The sequence below is a fragment of the Xenopus laevis genome, chromosome 7S (assembly GCF_017654675.1).
Source record: "Xenopus laevis strain J_2021 chromosome 7S, Xenopus_laevis_v10.1, whole genome shotgun sequence".
NCBI classification, from domain to species: Eukaryota; Metazoa; Chordata; class Amphibia; order Anura; family Pipidae; genus Xenopus; species Xenopus laevis.
Genome location: NC_054384.1, coordinates 1,106,652 through 1,127,348, shown reverse-complemented (window position 1 = coordinate 1,127,348; position 20,697 = coordinate 1,106,652). Strand labels below are relative to the sequence as shown.

The 20,697-nt window shown below is 44.6% G+C and overlaps 1 protein-coding gene and 1 non-coding gene across 2 annotated transcripts; both read left to right on the top strand.

The window, feature by feature from the left end:
- Positions 1–1,021: 1,021 nt before the first annotated feature.
- On the top strand, positions 1,022–19,366 carry shoc2.S (SHOC2 leucine-rich repeat scaffold protein S homeolog). Its single transcript, NM_001086881.1, is given in 9 exon segments — positions 1,022–1,073; positions 6,472–7,338; positions 9,129–9,266; positions 11,370–11,500; positions 13,847–14,035; positions 14,158–14,280; positions 14,454–14,591; positions 14,857–14,974; positions 18,236–19,366. Coding segments are annotated over 8 exon segments (1,734 nt in total). The 5' UTR covers positions 1,022–1,073; positions 6,472–6,650; the 3' UTR covers positions 18,445–19,366.
- LOC121396711 lies at positions 11,882–11,957 on the top strand. The gene has a single exon (XR_005963150.1). It is a non-coding gene; the product is annotated as a small nucleolar RNA U6-53/MBII-28 (small nucleolar RNA).
- Positions 19,367–20,697: the final 1,331 nt, after the last annotated feature.

Here is a 20,697-nt window from a genome sequence, read left to right as displayed (position 1 = left end):
ACCGGTCTGTTTCTTAGCCTTTGACAAAGCCCGCAACTTGGCGGGTGAAACGCGCGTCAGGCGCATTTTTAGTTTTGGTTAGGCAGGCGTCTGATAGGGACACAGATTTGCTCCACAGGGTTAATACGGATCGGGAGGTGATCAATGTGGGTGAAGGGGTTGGATATTTAAATGATCCGCGGGTTGTTACTTTGCTCGATACAATTTAGATACTGAAGCAATATAGCACTATCAATCTCTGCAGCAACAAAGTATTCCAGAGTTTGTCATCTGGTTTTGTTCATCCGACCCAATACCACGAGGGAGGGCTTCTCAAGTGGGTGAAGGGGTGGGTTTGGCACTGAGTAAACATTTATCCGTGGGTCTGGCACTATTAGTTCAAGTATCTTGATGTTTGCGCTATCTGGCCTTTGCTTACAATCCTAAAAACCTAATACCACAACGGGAGAGATCCTCAAGTGGATGAAGGGGTTGGTGGGGTACGGGTTGTTTCCTGGTTGTGGCTATTAGAAATAATGCGTGGCCTACATGCCTAAATTTCACCACAACGATTTCCAACCGTATCTGTAAATGACTTAAGTGCTGTTGGCACACGTCTCTTTGAACCCATAGGTGCTGTGTTAATCAGCCCCCTACACCTAACCATATTTTTAATTGTGTTTTCTAGACTTGTTTTAATTAATTATTAAAGGTTATGTTTTATTAATTGGCTTCACCGGAGTTTTGTATTTGGATGGGAAGGTGCAATTATATGGGTCAGTTCTTTTTCTCTTTTTTCACTAAAGCAGACACGTTACCTAGCAACCAATGACGTCGCACGTAGGAGCGTGCCCCGCCGCGAAGAATTGTGGGATATGTAGGCTGCGCGCCGAGGCCGAGTTCCACGTGCCGCCCTACTGTGTCATTGGGTCACTCCTTGTGACGAAAGAGCCTGTCTTCTTTGCCTTCCTCCTCGGGGCGGGGCAGCGGCTGCTCATGTGACAGGAGGGCGGGGCTGGCGCGGAGGAGGAGGAAGATGGCGGCGGCGCGCAGAGTGGAGAGACGGAGAGCGGAATAACAGCAACAGCTGGACGGTACGTGCAGGGCGGGCCCGGGATCCAGGCACATAGAGGCCTAACGGGGAGGGGTCACGGCTCCAAACTCTCGGTCCTTCTGTTCCTCAGAATTTACCTCAGACACATCCGGGCCCGAATATACACCGTTTCCTTGTCCCTGGGCCCAAAGTTCTGACTCTGTGTTTTACTCCTTCCGCCGACACAGACTGAAAGACACAGAGACTGAGAGAGAGACACATAGACTAAGAGAGAGACACAGAGACTGAGAGAGAGAGACAGAGACTGAGAGAGAGACACAGAGACTGAGAGAGAGACACAGAGACTGAGAGAGAGACACAGAGACTGAGAGAGACACACAGAGACTGAGAGAGAGACACAGAGACTGAGAGAGAGACACAGAGACTGAGAGAGAGACACAGAGACTGAGAGAGAGACACAGAGACTGAGAGAGAGACACAGAGACTGAGAGAGAGACACAGAGACTGAGAGAGAGACACACAGAGACTGAGAGAGAGACACACACAGAGACTGAGAGAGAGACACAGAGACTGAGAGACACAGAGACTGAGAGACACAGAGACTGAGAGAGAGACACAGAGACTGAGAGACACAGAGACTGAGAGAGAGACACAGAGACTGAGAGAGACACAGAGACTGAGAGAGAGACACAGAGACTGAGAGAGAGACACAGAGACTGAGAGAGAGACACAGAGACTGAGAGAGAGACACAGAGACTGAGAGAGAGACACAGAGACTGAGAGAGAGAGAGACAGAGACTGAGAGAGAGACACAGAGACTGAGAGACACAGAGACTGAGAGAGAGAGACAGAGACTGAGAGAGAGACACAGAGACTGAGAGAGAGACACAGAGACTGAGAGAGACACAGAGACTGAGAGAGACACAGAGACTGAGAGAGAGACACAGAGAGAGACACAGAGACTGAGAGAGAGACACAGAGACTGAGAGAGAGACTGAGAGAGAAACACAGAGACTGAGAGAGAGACACACAGAGACTGAGAGAGAGACACACAGAGACTGAGAGAGAGACACACAGAGACTGAGAGAGAGACACACAGAGACTGAGAGAGAGACACAGAGACTGAGAGACACAGAGACTGAGAGAGAGACACAGAGACTGAGAGAGACACAGAGACTGAGAGAGAGACTGAGAGAGAGACACAGAGACTGAGAGAGAGACTGAGAGAGAGACACAGAGAGAGACACAGAGACTGAGAGAGAGACACAGAGACTGAGAGAGAGACTGAGAGAGAAACACAGAGACTGAGAGAGAGACACACAGAGACTGAGAGAGAGACACACAGAGACTGAGAGAGAGACACACAGAGACTGAGAGAGAGACACAGAGACTGAGAGACACAGAGACTGAGAGAGAGACACAGAGACTGAGAGAGAGACACAGAGACTGAGAGAGAGACTGAGAGAGAGACACAGAGACTGAGAGAGAGACTGAGAGAGAGACACAGAGACTGAGAGAGAGACACACAGAGACTGAGAGAGACACAGAGACTGAGAGAGAGACACAGAGACTGAGAGAGAGACACAGAGAGAGACACAGAGACTGAGAGAGAGACACACAGAGACTGAGAGAGAGACACACAGAGACTGAGAGAGAGACACACAGAGACAGAGAGAGACACACAGAGACTGAGAGAGAGACACAGAGACTGAGAGAGAGACTGAGAGAGAGACACACAGAGACTGAGAGAGAGAGACACACAGAGACTGAGAGAGAGAGACACACAGAGACTGAGAGAGAGAGACACACAGAGACTGAGATAGAGACACAGAGACTGAGAGAGAGACAGAGACTGAGAGAGAGAGACAGAGACTCTGAGTGTTACTGCCGCGCTGTGTGTCATGGGAGTTGTGCTACTGTCAGTGTGTAAGAAAGAGGGGGATACTGTGGGGGTGGTATTTAGATTGTAAGCTCTGTGGGTTACATCAGTGTTTCTCCTCCTCCTGGAATGTGCTGCCCAAGAAGTGCAAGTCCTAGTGTGTGGGGGAGACGTGAGATTATGGGGCGCTAAATAGAGTTGTGTTACACGGGCCCCTCAGTCTGATCAGTTCATGGGGGGCACAGGAGACCATATAATTATATAGTGAATAAAGTACCCCCTCTTGTAAAATATAAGGATATTATAAGTTACCGAGGAGTTTCATGACCATATAAAAGTACGAGGCCGAAGGCCGAGTGTTTTTATACAGGTCATGGAACTCCGAGGTAACTTCAAATATCCTCATATTTTACAACTGGGGGTACTTTATTTATTATAATACACAAGTTTTAGTGAGTCATGTGACAGAAATGACATCACTACTCACCGTTTATAACTGATGACATCACTACTCACCGTTTATAAGGATATAATTTACAAGATATTCATGGCTTTTGTGTATTATAAGGATATAATTTACAGTCTGGTCCCATAGGGACAGTGTGTGTATTTATATTGGGGTACATGGGGGACAGTGTGTGTGTAGAATTCATATTGTGACTCATACACCCCAGTACAAGTCACTCATCCATATCCCATGATGAAAGGCACACAGTGGGCTTGTGAGCCACCATCTCTGGCCACTGGACTTCCTCTCTGTGGCCCCTTCAGCTGCTCCTGTGAGCCAGAGAGAGACTTATCATGGTGTGTGGGGGGCACGGGTTCCAGAGGGGGACCTGCAGGGGTTGAAGTGACATTAATGGGTCTTACACTCATTTTGCCCTTGTGTTTAGAGACCTTCATTGGTTCAATGTCAGTGGAGATGATTGGCCAATGTTGTGGGACTCTGTGTGTTCTGATTGGTTACTCTACGTGCTGTCATTGCTTGCTATGGCCTAAGAATGGCAGAGAAGATATTGCACTATAATGGGGAGAGAAGGGGTTAAATCTTGAAAGTCTGAATATATTTGTGCAACTTAGATATGGTTCTGATTGACTTTAACCTACCTGATCTCCTGCCATGGCCCTCCAGTTGTGTTACACTGTCACATTCATTTGGCGCTCTTCCCCTGTTTCATCTGACTGCTTGTGACCACAGACGTGTGGTTCTGCTCCAACTGCTCTGGATCAGAATCACAACTGTTAATAACATACTGAGTCTGGTATTAATGTAAACTGAACAGACTCATGGATACATGATAGTGTTACGTTATAGATTTGGGAAGAACACACAGAAGCAGAACTGCAAATTCAGCAGTGTAATGTGGACACACGATAAAAGCTTCCCAAATCTACAGTGTACCATAAGTATCATCAAGTAACCAGCACAAAGCTTATTAAAGGGGAAGTAAAGTGTAAGATAGAATAAGTCTAGAAATGCTGTATTTTGTATACTAAACATAAACATGAACTTACTGCACCACAAGCCTAATCAAACAAATGATTTATGCTTTCAATTTGGCCACAGGGGGTCACCATCTTGTAACTTTGTTATACATCTTTGCAAGACCAAGACTGTGCACATGCTCAGTGTGATCTGGGCTGCTTAGGGATCGTCATAAATGATCAAATCAGCACAAGTCAAATAATATCTGCCAGAAGCCGATACACAAGACTGATTAATAATCAGAATATACAGACTGCACTGGCTCCTGTGTTGTCATGTAATCTAATGTGGATTTTATAGTTTTTGTATTGTTTAATACAAACTTTCTCCAACTCTGCAGAACCAGTGGCTGCAGCAAAATAATCCTCCAAATAGAATCCCAGTTTATCTGTTTAAATCTGGCTCCATGATCTTTGTCCCTGCAGCTGGAGTTGGAAACAGTAAAGGGGATGTAAAGGCAAAAATAAAATCCAATACAAATCTCTACACAGTCGCCGACTGCTCTACAGGGAAACAAACAAAGCTGCTTGAGTTCTGCATGGCTGGGAAGTAAGGCGGGGGCTCCCCCTGCTGTACATAAGTATGATTGTTTCCCTGCAGAGCAGTTAGGGACCGTCTGACAATTCCTATCCACAGCAGTAAATAAAGGGAGAATTTCACTGCATACATTCAGGTTTCTTATAAAAAAGGTACATATTTTTTAATTATATTGGAGATAGGTTTCTTTTTCATTAATGAAAGTAAAAATGGGATTTTATTTTTTTGCCTTTACATGCCCTTTAAAACAGAGGCAAATATGTGTACCTTCAACTCTAAAGGATACGTGATGCTGCTATGAGCTTTTTGGTGCTGATCCAGAGATACTGCCAACAAGACAGTCTCCTGTATAGTTCTTTGGACAGAACTCTGCTCTACAGAACTGCTTTTAGCCACAGATGTAACGGCACTTACAGGATATTAAATGACAGGGCCCCTATTGGGCACATGAGGTTAATGTGGGGTTCTGTGCCAATCTGCCACCACTAGAATACATTAGTGCCACATTAGTGCTCCGGGGGAATCAAATAAACCATCCTGTTAACTCTTTACTGTCTGCCCTATATGATATTCTTTTCCTCTGGGGTTTTTTTTCCACTTGGTGCTATTTCCCCACCAAAGGAGAGAAATCCTAGTGCAGATCTGTCTGGCACGGAAAGAGTTAATATAAGCAGTGTGAGTACTGTAGGTTTTGCAGTGATTATATGATCTGTTTCTGTACTGGAACGGGGTTTTTAGTGCATAGAAGTGCGCCCCCTATGGTGGGTTAATATGGTGCACCCCTATGTCTTTCTATAAGGAAGAGTAACGTACAACAGCGCAAGGTTTCCTTAAAGTACATTCTGAATTCCTTTGCGGAACGAGATGAAAGTCCTGCAGGCTGCGGCAGGCAGCTGTTTCCTCTCTGCTGAGCAAGGAGTGCTGGATCCCTCGTGGGCCCCTGTTACTGTGCCTGTTTGGGTGCAGCCTGGGGGGGGGGGGCTCGTCTTGTTGGTTTAGGCAACATGTTTCTGATTCCTGGGCTTTGCCCGTTCTGGTTTGGTGCAGCTCCTTGCACTTATTTACACTCACCCTCCTAATTAGCCTTTAGCCGTGTTTTGTATAATCAGGGTGGGTGCAGGCGGCAGTGTTAGGGTGTAAATACCAGAGGGAGCGGCGAGACTTGTATCACAGAAATGATTTATGTCAAACGCTCAGCTATTCCCAGAAACATGGTGACTTTATTTACACCAGGGCAACAAGGAACTAATGTTTATTTTGTACTTGTAAAGATCTTTCATTGGAATACCTGTTGTTTAGCAACCCCCCACTGGTGCCAACCGTCATTTCTGGCATGGCCCTTCAAGTCAATGGCAGTGCTGTCTGCGCCCGCTGAAATAACAGACCCCCTGGGCAGGGCCACATTTAACATAGGGGTGTATGACTGTGTCCCCCCTTTCATTGTGCTTAGTCTTAGTTCCCCTTTAGTGATAAAGTGCACGAGACCCCAATAGTTTTGCTGTTTGCATTCTAACTCTTTCCCTTTCCTCTGTGCAGGATCACTAATGAGGCACAATTGCCACTGGCCCTGATGACAGTTTGTGGGTTGCAGAAGGCCACATCGGACCACTATGTAGCAAAAGTCAAATTTCCAGTGGAAAAGGATTTTGGATCTGTTGGGTCTAACACTGAATCGGGACAAAGTTCATGAGGTACCTGACTTGCCGGCTGTCACCATGAGCAGTAGTGCAGGAAAAGATAAGGAGCCCAAGGTGAGCTCCGGCACTAAAGAGAGAGAGAAGGAAGCCAAAGCCGTGGGGCCGGTGAAGGAGAGTAAAGACAAGGACCTTAAGAGCAAAGTGAAAGATGCCAAAGAGGGTAAGCGAGACCCCGTTGGAGCCCAGGCAGGTGTGGCATTTTCACTGGACAATACCATTAAACGGGCAAACCCTGCGTCAGGGATGCGTAAAAAAGCCAGCAACGCCGAGGTGATCAAAGAACTGAGCAAGTGCCGGGAGGAGAACTCCACTCGCTTGGATCTGGCCAAGAAGTCCATACACATGCTTCCAGTTTCCATTAAAGACCTGACGCAGATCACAGAACTGTATTTATACGGAAACAAGCTGCAGTCCCTGCCGGCCGAGGTGGGCAACCTTGTGAACTTGGTCAAGTTGGCCCTTAGCGAGAACTCCCTGACTAGCCTTCCCGACTCCCTGGATAACTTAAAGAAGCTGTGCATGCTGGACTTGCGGCACAACAAGCTGCGGGAGATCCCGCCCGTCGTCTACAGGCTGAGTTCTCTCACCACGCTGTTTTTACGGTTCAACCGCATTACCGCGGTGGAGAAGGACCTCAAAATGCTGCCGAAGCTCACCATGTTGAGCATACGGGAGAACAAGATCAAACACCTGCCTGCGGAAATTGGTAAGCAGAGCTGGCCCTTTAATCTGCACCGTACATTCTGTGGCCCTTCAATAGCGAGGGCTTGCTGTACCTTCTGGCACCTCAATACTTTCATTAGGAAAGCCTTCCCTATATCTTATCATTCTTTTTTCAGCTGGGGAAAATAAAATTTTGCTTACAGTTAAAGGGGCAGAATAAGCCTATACATACCTTACAAATAGTGAACTCCATATAAACAACCCCCACCTGCATTCTGTACAGATATGGAGTTTATTTGTAAATATATATTGCTATTTAGAGGAAATCTGGGCTTAGACCTGCCTTTTCTGACAACTCTTTCCACGTCCAGCACCCCAAACAAGATGCTGGCTGACCCATTCATCTCCTTCTGTGCTGTCTGTTCATTTTTGAATTCCCCAATAAATGCTCTGTGGAGCAATCCCCAGGGAGACCATTAACGTAACATATAGATGGGATCTAGTGCATAATGGTGCCCAGTTATTTTCTGGCACATATAGTAGGTGCTGGCTGCATATAACTGCATGTGGGATATTATGAGTAAATAGGTTGGAGTGAAGCCCCTCCCTTGCTGTATAGTCCCATGTACCCATAGCCTTTATTCTCCTGTATAGTGACATTGGGTGTGTGCCAGGCTGGTGACTAGTGTGGGCAGGAAGGCAGTACTTGTTTATGTAAGGTGCCAGCCGGAATGGAAGGTTCTATGTGAATAAGACCTTTCGGGTGCTAAAGCCTGTGGATCACCTGATGAAAGACTCCCAGCCTGTTTTCTTAGCTCCAAGGTGCCGCCACCACTAAACTATGTGGCAGATCCAGTTCCCTGTATTCTTTTGAAAACAACAACAACAAAAAAAAAAACACTAACTGTTTGGCAGTTACCTGTGTGTGTTCTGTCTGAATCAGCCATAGGGTTAGAAGTGCTCATTAGTAGTGCAGGGAATCATGGAAAGAGCACCAAGAAGCCTCCGTACTGGCTGCAACACAGCTACAGTCTGCCCAAAGGTCTGACGCTCTCACAGTCTCTTATTCAGCAGTTAGGGACACAGAGCGGTGCCATCAAATCTGTCATTACTGCAACTCTTTGCTGCCAGAGAGGCTCAGAATCTCAGGACTGCATTCTATTGTCTATTCATAGGTAGCAACCCCTCTATTTCCAGCTCATGATGACCCAGGTTGTCTTCCCTTGTGTGGTCTATTGTCTATAATTCTGCCTATAGAGCATCATAAAACAAAGCTTGTCCTAAAGTCGCTCAAGCATTTTTAATGTGGAGCAGAAAAGAATTGGGGACTCCCTAGGCTCCCACTTACATTCATACATTATTGTGAGATTTATTTTTTCCCTTTATTCTGCTGGCCAGAGGCACAGGGTAAAGCGAAGGGATGTGGCACCATGTGGTACCCTGCTGTATAAAGGGGGAGCACATTATGTTTATTGACAGAATTAAGTGACGCTGTGCAGGGATTCCCAAGCTTTGCTGATCACCCTGACAGATGGGCAGAGAGAGGAAACATTATTATGCAAGGAAGATGATATTAACAGATTATTATTACTGACAATAATCCTTGATCTTTTTATTTGAGATTTAATCTCTGATTTGAGGCACAGATTTAGCTTTTCTATGAGTGTTATCGGGCTGTGGGTCCCTGTACCTCTCATATGGTGCTGGGGGGGGTCAAACCCACAAATATCACAATGATGCAGCATTGGAGAACACGCCCAGCTACTGAAACAGCCATGTTGTGACCGGCCATTGTGTGCTTGTGGTTTATTCATTTCTTTGTGCTTTTTCTAGGGGAGTTGTGTAACCTGATTACACTGGATGTGGCTCACAATCAGCTGGAGCACCTTCCCAAGGAGATCGGCAACTGCACCCAGATCACCAACCTCGACCTGCAGCACAATGAGCTCCTGGACCTGCCAGACACAATAGGTAATGTGCTGGGGGGGGGGCAAGAGTGTCATGCATCAAACTGCTAAAGGGGCATTTAGGGCAGTTGCCAAAGTGAGCCCCAATGCTAAGACACAGCATCGAGCTTGCTGGAATGTTCCCTCCTGTTTTAAGGAACTGTCCCTACACAACAGGCCGTTGTTTGTAATATAGTGAAACCAGCATCACTATTGCCTGCAGAAATATATATATATATATATATATATATATATATATATATATATATATATATATATATATATATATATATATATATATCCTTCAAATATCCTTGATAAAGGCCCCAATGCGGGCCGAAACGTTGGATGCACGAGTGTTATGGAAATAAAGGAAATTTGAACACTTGAAAACCTGGTGTGCTGGTCCATACATTAAGAACATACATTACTTTGACCAAAGCACACACAGAGAAAAGTAAAGGAGATATATATATATATATATATATATATATATATATATATATATATATATATATATATATATATATATATATATATATATATAAATAAAACCAGTGAGGGATTTGTACAGTAGCCGCAAGTCACATCATCAAGTGCTTGAGCTCAATGTTAAGGAGGAGGAACATGGGGGCTGATTAGACTCCAGAGGGCTGAGAATGAGCAAATATTGAGATTTTCTCTGCATCTGCTCTCAGCACTTACCCTCTGCTCCTGTTCTGCTCTCATCAGTATTCTTCCCAGCCAATCCAGTTCTTTGCACTTCTCACTTGTAGTTACTCGGTATCACAGTGATCCCCAACCAATGGCTCACGGGCAACATGTTCCTCACCAACCCCATGGATGTTGTTTCCAGTGGCCACAATGCAGTTGCTTATTGAAGTCCTGGCAAGTTTTGGTGCATAAAACTGCCAAACCGAGCCGCCTGTAGCTGCCAGTCCACATAGGGTTTACCAAATGGCCAATCATAGCATATATTTGGCACCCCAGGAACTTTTTCATGCTTGTGTTGCTCCCCAACTCTTTTTATGTTTGAATGTGGCTCACTGGTAAAGAAAAGTTGGGGACCCCCGGTATATCGTGTCATAGATAAACAGAACCTCCATACACACCACTATAGTTTATATAGCTCCATTCTGCAGTGCTCTACAGGTATTATACATCATTCCCATCTGCCCTGCTCCAGTGAGCTTACAATCTAAGGTCCCTATCCTATTCCCATCAGCCCCAGTCACCTTCTAATTTCATCTTCCTATCCCATTTCCTAACAGTCCTTGCCCCAGTGAGTTTACAATCTAAGGCTCCTATCGCATTTCCATTAGCCCCAGTGAGCTTACAATCTAAGGTCCCTGTCACACACACACTAGTGTCAGTTATATTAGGAGCCAATTAACCTACCTGTAACGGAAGTACCCGGGGGGGGGGAACACACCCACTGGGCTGCCGCCCAAGCATCTATCATAGGGTACTACTCTAAGGGTTGCCCACTTGTTTTTTCCAGTGTTTGGGAGCTTGCTGGTCACGCTTTGGTAGAAACAAGTGTGTGCCCTTTCTGGATTCTGAGGACTGCATTGTGTATGCCCAGTATTCAGTACAACACAGATACATGACGGGCAGGGACAATATACACTATATATGAGCTTTTCTAGTGCACAAACTGAGAGCAGGAAACCCATTAGTGCTCACTACTCCCAACTCAGATATTCAGAGCAGATTTACTCCCTGCACTGAGATGATCGAGGCTGATGTCAGTTCCATGGGGAGGCTTGGCCTTACTTCATGTCTGAGACCGTCTGGTGACTTAAGTGTTTCACACCATTAATCTATTCCCTGGCCGACTCGTTCATATTTAATAAGTGCTGAATGCAGATGTCTGCCAAGTGCTGTAACTAACCAACATCTACCCCAGCACAGATCCTCCAGCACATATATACCTGCTTCTAATCTGACGGGCATACAGTCAATTTATATCTATTGTATAGGAGTAACTGCTTTGGCCATGGGGGTGCTGTTGTATTAGTCGGTATAGCATGTGCGGATAGTGAATATCAGTGTAGCTACCCCCAATCTGTTCTGCTTGTATGTGTTATGATGCAGCAATATAACTCCCTGACTTTCCATCCTATAGGAAACCTGTCCAGCCTGAGTCGTCTCGGCCTGCGATATAACAGACTGTCTGCCGTACCCCGATCCTTATCCAAGTGCAGCGAGCTGGACGAGCTCAATCTGGAAAATAACAATATTTCCACTTTGCCAGAGGTAAGAATTGGGCATCACTCTGGGAGCTTTAGTACAATAGTGCCTCCAGCTGCAAAATGTTCTATGCTCGTGTACAAATATTCCAGCACCCCTTTATATTGTACATGCCCCCGAGGTTTTATAGATCCCACATTGGTACCACAAACTTCTTGTTTGCCCATGTGTACACAAGATAAATGTGTATTATAGAGGGCCCTGTCATTGTTATTCCAATTAGCAAAGGGCAGGCCATGACAAACTCTTATTCTTTGAATAGAGAAGGGCTTAGCTCACAGGTTAATTGATGGGACTGTGACACTAGAGACCCAGGTTCAATTCCGAGTCCGGGTTGTTTAGTTCAATGTTAATGGTGGGGTAAAAGAAGTGTGCGGCACCTGGCACAGCCGGTGATGAGTTGCCATGCTAATACTGACGTAGTAGCAGTGAGTGTGAATGCTCAAATAGCTGACTGCGGCTGAGTGTAAGCAACTGACTGAGGCTGTTCCTTCATTTATTTGCTGTCATACCCAGTTTTTAGGGCTCTTAGACTGTTTTGTACCATACATTTGTCCTGGTGATGTCTGGTTCATTCCCATCAACCTGATGCTCTTAGTGCCCACAAATGCCCTGTTAAATAGTTTTGGGTCCCTAATTGGCAAGTTCTGCTTGCAGTAATCACTGTTTACTGTAAATAGAACAATTTGTACGATTAGACATGTTCCCGAGTAAAAGTTAAACCACTAAGTTTTGGTTCTAGGTGGGGTTACATGTGGAGTTGGGGGGGGGGATACATATTTTATATGACGGCTTTCCCTGCATTTATTAAGGGAAGGGATTTTGGACTTCTTGTAGACCTGATCACCCTCAGCTGTCTGCTTCTGCCATGTAATGTGTCCTATGATGGTTTAATGACCTTCGTGCTAATCTGCCAATTAATGTTTTTATATCATATGAAGCCAAAGTGTGAGTTTACAAAATATCTGTTTGGAATGGCACCAGCCCTTATTTCTAGGGCAAATAAACCTGAAATAGCCTAAGCTCATCCAACAGAAAGATAGCGTTTGCCACAGTGACAGATAGTAATGCAGAATTGAATGTGTTTCAATAAATTGTGCCTCATTATCTAAGTTTTCCTTTCTATACCGGTGCTCAGTGGTGTAACTCTCTCTAATCTCGGTTAACCAAGCGTAGAAACCAGGTACTTGTTTGAGCAAACATGCAGGATAATTAGAAGAGTCCTGAATAGACAGACAAGCAATACAGAGCATGCCAAATAAACACAGTCTCTCTATGGCCACATTCAGTGTGTAGCACCCCACTATATCCTGACATATGCAGCATAATGCCCTCATGCACAATAATGCCCCCCATGCACAGTGCCAGGTCCCTACAGAATGGGTTTGCTGAGATGGGAAGAACCTGACTGCACTGAGACCTCAACCAAACTGAACCCCTGTGGGATGAACTGGAACCCCAACTGTCGGCCTGATCCCCAATATCAGTGTCCAACCTCACTAATGCTTTTGTGGCTGAATGGAGGAAACTCCCAGCAACAATGTTCCAACATCTAGTGCAGGGATCTCCAACCTTAAGAATCGGTGAGCAACATTCAGAAGTAAAAGGAGTTGGAATGAAAAATGTTTCTGGGGTGCCAAATAAGTGCTGTGATTGGCCATTTAGTAGCCCCAATGTGGATTGTCAAACCACATTGAGACTCTGTTTGGCAGTGCACCTGGTTTTTATACAACCAAAACTTGCCTCCAAGCCTGGAATTCAAGAATAAGCACCTGCTTTGAGGCCACTGAGAGCAACATCCAAGGGGTTTGAGAGAAAAATGTTACTCACAAGCTACTGGTTGGGGATCACTGGTCTAGTGGGACCCTTCCCAGAAGCACCAGGGCAATTATAGCAGCAAAGAGAGGGGCAACTGCTTATTAACCCCCTAGGGCTGGAAATGAGATGGACACACAGGGGGTTTCACTACTTTCCACCATATAGTGTAGTTTTGCATGGCAGATCTGTTGGATTAAATGCAGTTTAAATACAGTTTGCTGTGCATTGTTGGGTAAATCTAAGAATCAGGCTAGTCGTTTGGGGGGAGACATATGCAGGGCAAGTTAATATGTTAAAAATTTATTTTTATATCTACTAAAGTAAAGCAATTATTGAACGTATGAAAGTCTGTAAAATGAATAAGAGAAACAACACAATTTTGATGGGATATTTCCAGGGTGGCCCTTGTAAGTGTGAGTAACAGCAGTACAACAATTGCTGGCACATATATAATATACAGTCATTCTGATTGGTTTATGCATGTATGCTCATTTCCATTGGAGTCTGTCCTTACCATGTGCATTTCCCCTCTAGGGGCTTCTCTCCAGCCTAGTGAAAGTGAACAGCTTAACCCTGGCCCGAAACTGTTTCCAGTCTTACCCAGTGGGGGGGCCCTCCCAGTTCTCCTCTATTTACTCCCTCAACATGGAGCACAATCGCATTAACAAGATCCCATTTGGAATCTTTTCAAGAGCGAAAGTATTGAGTAAGCTGAACATGAAGGTGAGTCTCCTTGCCATAGCATCACTGATTTTTCTTTGCTTAATGAGTTCCAAAAAGTGGTCTCTCCAATTTGCCTCCCCACTTGTCTTTATATTTATCTCTATTTACTTTTCCGATTTCAGGACAATCAGCTGACTTCTCTCCCCCTGGATTTTGGAACCTGGACAAGTATGGTGGAATTAAATCTGGCTACTAATCAATTAACAAAGATTCCCGAGGATGTATCTGGCCTTGTCTCTATAGAGGTAAGACTGGCACCTTGGCATCAAACCAACAGAATAGCCGTAATCAGCACAATTTCGGGGGATGCCACTGTCTTTCTCCCTAACTCATTTTATGGAAACTAGTGTTAGAACTATACTTGGTACAAAACTCTGGCATCAGCCAATTATCTTCTCTTCTTTTTTCTTATGTTCAGGTTCTCATTCTCTCCAACAACCTCCTGAAGAAGCTGCCACACGGTATTGGGAACCTGCGCAAGCTGAGAGAACTGGACCTTGAAGAGAACAAGCTGGAGTCCCTGCCTAATGAAATTGCCTATCTCAAGGATCTGCAGGTACCACAGGGATGGGGAAGACTTTGTGCATTAGAGCTTTGTGCCTGTAGGAGAATATTGTGATTATTAAATACAGTGTACGCCATTACAAACATTAACTCCCAATGCAATTCCGAGGGGCCATTCCAGAATGTGAACCCTCCTGTCCTTTGCTCATAATGGCTCCCATACCCAGGCATAGGCATTGTGTTGTCTACTCGTGCATTGTCTTTCTCGTTCCTTCAGTCACTATGTGCTCTTTTCTGTTTCCTTCTTTTACGTAAAGAAATTGGTCCTCACTAATAACCAGTTAACCACGTTACCCAGAGGAATCGGCCACCTCACCAATCTCACGCACCTTGGCCTTGGGGAAAACCTCCTCACCCATCTTCCAGAAGAAATAGGTGGGTATCCCATTCTGACCCATGACTTATTTAAGTGTAGCTCTTAAACAGAGAGAGCATAGGAGTCCTAATTTAATGAAGTGCCAAGTGCCCCAAGAAAAGCAAAATATAACCGTCAGTATATCTCTTATCAACTCTTTCCAGAATTACATGGAGGCTATAATGCAGGCTAGAATCTCGGCCATAAAGCAGGGCACGACTGCTGCTTCCAATGGGGAATCAGATAGGTTCTGTGCAGCCACTGGGACAGAATGTTCTGTTATACAGATAGCTAGAATCTCAGCTGCCATAAAGCAGGGCAGGACTGCTGCTTACAATGGGGATCAGATAGGATCTGTGCAGCCACTGGGACAGAATGTTCTGTTATACAGATAGCTAGAATCTCAGCTGCCATAAAGCAGGGCAGGACTGCTGCTTACAATGGGGATCAGATAGGATCTGTGCAGCCACTGGGACAGAATGTTCTGTTATACAGATAGCTAGAATCTCAGCTGCCATAAAGCAGGGCAGGACTGCTGCTTACAATGGGGATCAGATAGGATCTGTGCAGCCACTGGGACAGAATGTTCTGTTATACAGATAGCTAGAATTTCAGCTGCCATAAAGCAGGACAGGACTGCTGCTTACAATGGGGATCAGATAGGATCTGTGCAGCCACTGGGACAGAATGTTCTGTTATACAGATAGCTAGAATCTCAGCTGCCATAAAGCAGGACAGGACTGCTGCTTACAATGGGGATCAGATAGGATCTGTGCAGCCACTGGGACAGAATGTTCTGTTATACAGATAGCTAGAATCTCAGCTGCCATAAAGCCGGACAGGACTGCTGCTTACAATGGGGATCAGATCTGTGCAGCCACTGGGACAGAATGTTCTGTTATACAGATAGCTAGAATCTCAGCTGCCATAAAGCAGGGCAGGACTGCTGCTTACAATGGGGATCAGATAGGATCTGTGCAGCCACTGGGGCAGAATGTTCTGTTATACAGATAGCTAGAATCTCAGCTGCCATAAAGCAGGACAGGACTGCTGCTTACAATGGGGATCAGATAGGATCTGTGCAGCCACTGGGACAGAATGCTCTGTTATACAGATAGCTAGAATCTCAGCTGCCATAAAGCAGGACAGGACTGCTGCTTACAATGGGGATCAGATAGGATCTGTGCAGCCACTGGGACAGAATGTTCTGTTATACAGATAGCTAGAATCTCAGCTGCCATAAAGCAGGACAGGACTGCTGCTTACAATGGGGATCAGATAGGATCTGTGCAGCCACTGGGACAGAATGTTCTGTTATACAGATAGCTAGAATCTCAGCTGCCATAAAGCAGGACAGGACTGCTGCTTACAATGGGGATCAGATAGGATCTGTGCTGCCACTGGGACAGAATGTTCTGTTATACAGATAGCTAGAATCTCAGCTGCCATAAAGCAGGACAGGACTGCTGCTTACAATGGGGATCAGATAGGATCTGTGCAGCCACTGGGACAGAATGCTCTGTTATACAGATAGCTAGAATCTCAGCTGCCATAAAGCAGGACAGGAATGCTGCTTACAATGGGGATCAGATAGGATCTGTGCAGCCACTGGGACATAATGTTCTGTTATACAGATAGCTAGAATCTCAGCTGCCATAAAGCAGGACAGGAATGCTGCTTACAATGGGGATCAGATAGGATCTGTGCAGCCACTGGGACAGAATGTTCTGTTATACAGATAGCTAGAATCTCAGCTGCCATAAAGCAGGACAGGACTGCTGCTTACAATGGGGATCAGATAGGATCTGTGCAGCCACTGGGACAGAATGTTCTGTTATACAGATAGCTAGAATCTCAGCTGCCATAAAGCAGGACAGGACTGCTGCTTACAATGGGGATCAGATAGGATCTGTGCAGCCACTGGGACAGAATGCTCTGTTATACAGATAGCTAGAATCTCAGCTGCCATAAAGCAGGACAGGAATGCTGCTTACAATGGGGATCAGATAGGATCTGTGCAGCCACTGGGACATAATGTTCTGTTATACAGATAGCTAGAATCTCAGCTGCCATAAAGCAGGACAGGAATGCTGCTTACAATGGGGATCAGATAGGATCTGTGCAGCCACTGGGACAGAATGTTCTGTTATACAGATAGCTAGAATCTCAGCTGCCATAAAGCAGGACAGGACTGCTGCTTACAATGGGGATCAGATAGGATCTGTGCAGCCACTGGGACAGAATGTTCTGTTATACAGATAGCTAGAATCTCAGCTGCCATAAAGCAGGACAGGACTGCTGCTTACAATGGGGATCAGATAGGATCTGTGCAGCCACTGGGACAGAATGTTCTGTTATACAGATAGCTAGAATCTCAGCTGCCATAAAGAAGGACAGGACTGCTGCTTACAATGCCTGTCTGTATCTGTGCCGAAAAGAAGTGTGGTTTATGGCCAAGATTATAGTTATATGTAGAGTGAATTGTAAGTGAAATGTAACAACAATCCTGCTTGCTATAATTATTAATTCCCAGACAGAAGGAAACAAGATTCAAACATTTTTTACAGTGTAATTAAAGGGATCCTGTCATCGGAAAACATGTTTTTTTTCAAAACACATCAGTAAATAGTGCTACGCCAGCAGAATTCTGCACTGAAATCCATTTCTCAAAAGAGCAAACAGATTATTTTCATAATCAATTTTGAAATCTGACATGGGGCTAGACATTTTGTCAATTTCCCAGCTGCCTCCAGTCATGTGACTTGTGCCTGCACTTTAGGAGAGAAATGCTTTCTGGCAGGCTGGTGTTTTTCCTTCTCAATGTAACTGAATGTGTCTCAGTGAGACATGGGATTTTACTATTGAGTGTTGTTCTTAGATCTACCAGGCAGCTGTTATCTTGTGTTAGGGAGCTGTTATCTGGTTACCTTCCCATTGTTCTTTTGTTTGGCTGCTGGGGGTGGGGTGATAACACTCCAACTTGCAGTACAGCAGTAAAGAGTGACTGAAGTTTATCAGAGCACAAGTCACATGACTGGGGGCAGCTGGGAAATTGACAATATGTCTAGCCCCATGTCAGATTTCAAAATTGATTATAAAAAAATCTGTTTGTTTTTTTGATAAATGGATTTCAGTGCAGAATTCTGCTGGAGCAGCACTATTAACTGATTCATTTTGAATTTTTTTTTCCTATGACAGTATCCATTTAAAGTTAATTTTGCTTGATTAACATGATATTTGGATCTGATAATGTGGCTGTAATGTTGTTCCCTTTCCTACAGGTACACTGGAGAATTTGGAGGAGCTGTATCTGAACGATAACCCCAATTTACACAGCCTCCCCTTTGAGCTCGCTCTGTGCAGCAAACTGTCCATCATGAGTATTGAGAACTGTCCGCTCAGCCACCTTCCCCCCCAGATTGTCGCTGGGGGCCCGTCATTCATCATTCAGTTCTTGAAAATGCAAGGTCCTTATCGTGCCATGGTCTGATCCCTCCCCCCGTCCCATACACTGTACAAAAAGCACCCCGTTGTGTTAAGATATATATATATATATATATATATATATATATATATATATATATATATGTATATGCGCCTCTCCTGGGATGCGGATATATCAGTAATATATATATATGTAAGGAAAAGACAGATTTATTTCCACTACATTATGTGTTTTTGCTCATAGAGGAATCCTAGCCATTTAGGTTTTTTTTTATTACGTACAAAAAAAAGTTGTGTTTTTTTTAAAATTTTTGCTGAATGTGTTGCGTAACTCGGTCAGAATTTGGTTCCCGTATAATGAAATGCCAGTTTAGTTCAAACCATTTGCCAACGTATTTCTGTCGCCAGGCGTCCGTATCTGCACTTCCTACCCAGACTTTCATTTGCCCAAATTTTCATCATCTTAACTTATTTTTTTTTTCTTCCCTTTTTTGGAACTTTTTTTTAAATGTTTATATATTGTTTACACTCGGGGTGAATCACTGTGTTCCTGGCACTGGATTTGCTCTGTTTTAATGACTTACACACTTTTATACTTACGGTGGGACAGAAGCCCAACCACCAATGAAATGTCAGCTTAATGGAACAGTTGCTGGACTTGTATGAAATCCATGGTGCCAGCTCTTGTAGTCCCAGGGGAGAGAAGAGTACAGTTTCCAGCTGGAGTGAAACCACTGTGTGTTGCGGGGCTGATGGGTGTTGTAGTTTGACCAAAGCCGGTGCCACAGACTGGGCATTCACACCAGCCAGTACATATCACATAGTATTTTTGGTTATATTTTTGTATATACTAACTCTTAAAGGAAAACTATAACCCCGAACAACATAGGTCTCTATAAAGATATATTGCATAAAACGGCTCATATGTAAAACTTTTGCTTCATGTAAATAAACCATTTTCATAATAATATACTTTTCTAGTTGTATGTGCCATTGGGTAATCATACATAGAAAATTGCCATTTTAAAAAATAAGGGCCGTCCCCTGGGATTGTACGATTCAGAACATACCAACAAACCATACTTGTTTGGTCACATGTCTTTTGCTTCAACACTTCTTCCTGTTACAGTTAGAGCTGCGGTATTTCTGGTCAGGTGATCTCTTCCTGTTACAGTTAGAGCTGCAGTATTTCTGGTCAGGTGATCTCTTCCTGTTACAGTTAGAGCTGCAGTATTTCTGGTCAGGTGATATCTTCCTGTTACAGTTAGAGCTGCAGTATTTCTGGTCAGGTGATCTCTTCCTGTTACAGTTAGAGCTGTAGTATTTCTGGTCAGGTAACCCCTTACTGTTACAGTTAGAGCTGCAGTATTTCTGGTCAGGTGATCTCTTCCGGTAACAATTAGAGCTGTAGTATTTCTGGTCAGGTGATCTCTTCCTGTTACAGTTAGAGCTGCAGTATTTCTGGTCAGGTGATCTCTTCCTGTTACAGTTAGAGCTGCAGTATTTCTGGTCAGGTGATCTCTTCCTGTTACAGTTAGAGCTGTAGTATTTCTGGTCAGTTGATTTCTTCCTGTTACAGTTAGAGCTGCAGTATTTCTGGTCAGGTGATCTCTTCCGGTTACAATTAGAGCTGTAGTGTTTCTGGTCAGGTGATCTCTTCCTCTTACAGTTAGAGCTGCAGTATTTCTGGTCAGTTGATCTCTTCCTGTTACAGTTAGAGCTGCAGTATTTCTGGTCAGATGATCTCTTCTGGTTACAATTAGAGCTGCAGTATTTCTGGTCAGGTGATCTCTTCCTGTTACAGTTAGAGCTATAGTATTTCTGGTCAGGTGATCTCTTCCTGTTACAGTTAGAGCTGCAGTATTTCTGGTCAGGTGATCTCTGTTCATTTTGGGGGTATAGTTTTCCTTTAAATGATTCAGTGTTCGGTGAGCCATCAGCAACTCATCATACGCCTCTATACTTTGTGGCCTAGAACCCAGTGTGGCCCCATTCTCCTCTGCTCCCTCAAACCACTAGATCCATGTGATTCAGTTGACTGGCAATTGTTCTGACTGTAAATATATGTTACCAGCTGGGGCAGTTGCTCTGAGAGCAGCAAGGCTGTAAAGCAGTTCTCAAACTGCCAACGTCACCGCTGCTCCCCCAGACCTGTGACGTTTTTTGTGTGGCTTCTTTGCCAACCGCGACCCCCTCTCTCTGCCTTTCCTGGTGCCACAAGTGTCTCTCGCCAAATCCCATTGGTTGTTACTGTTGCCTTGCTGATTGAAGATATAAGGTTTTGCTTTATGGCATGTTG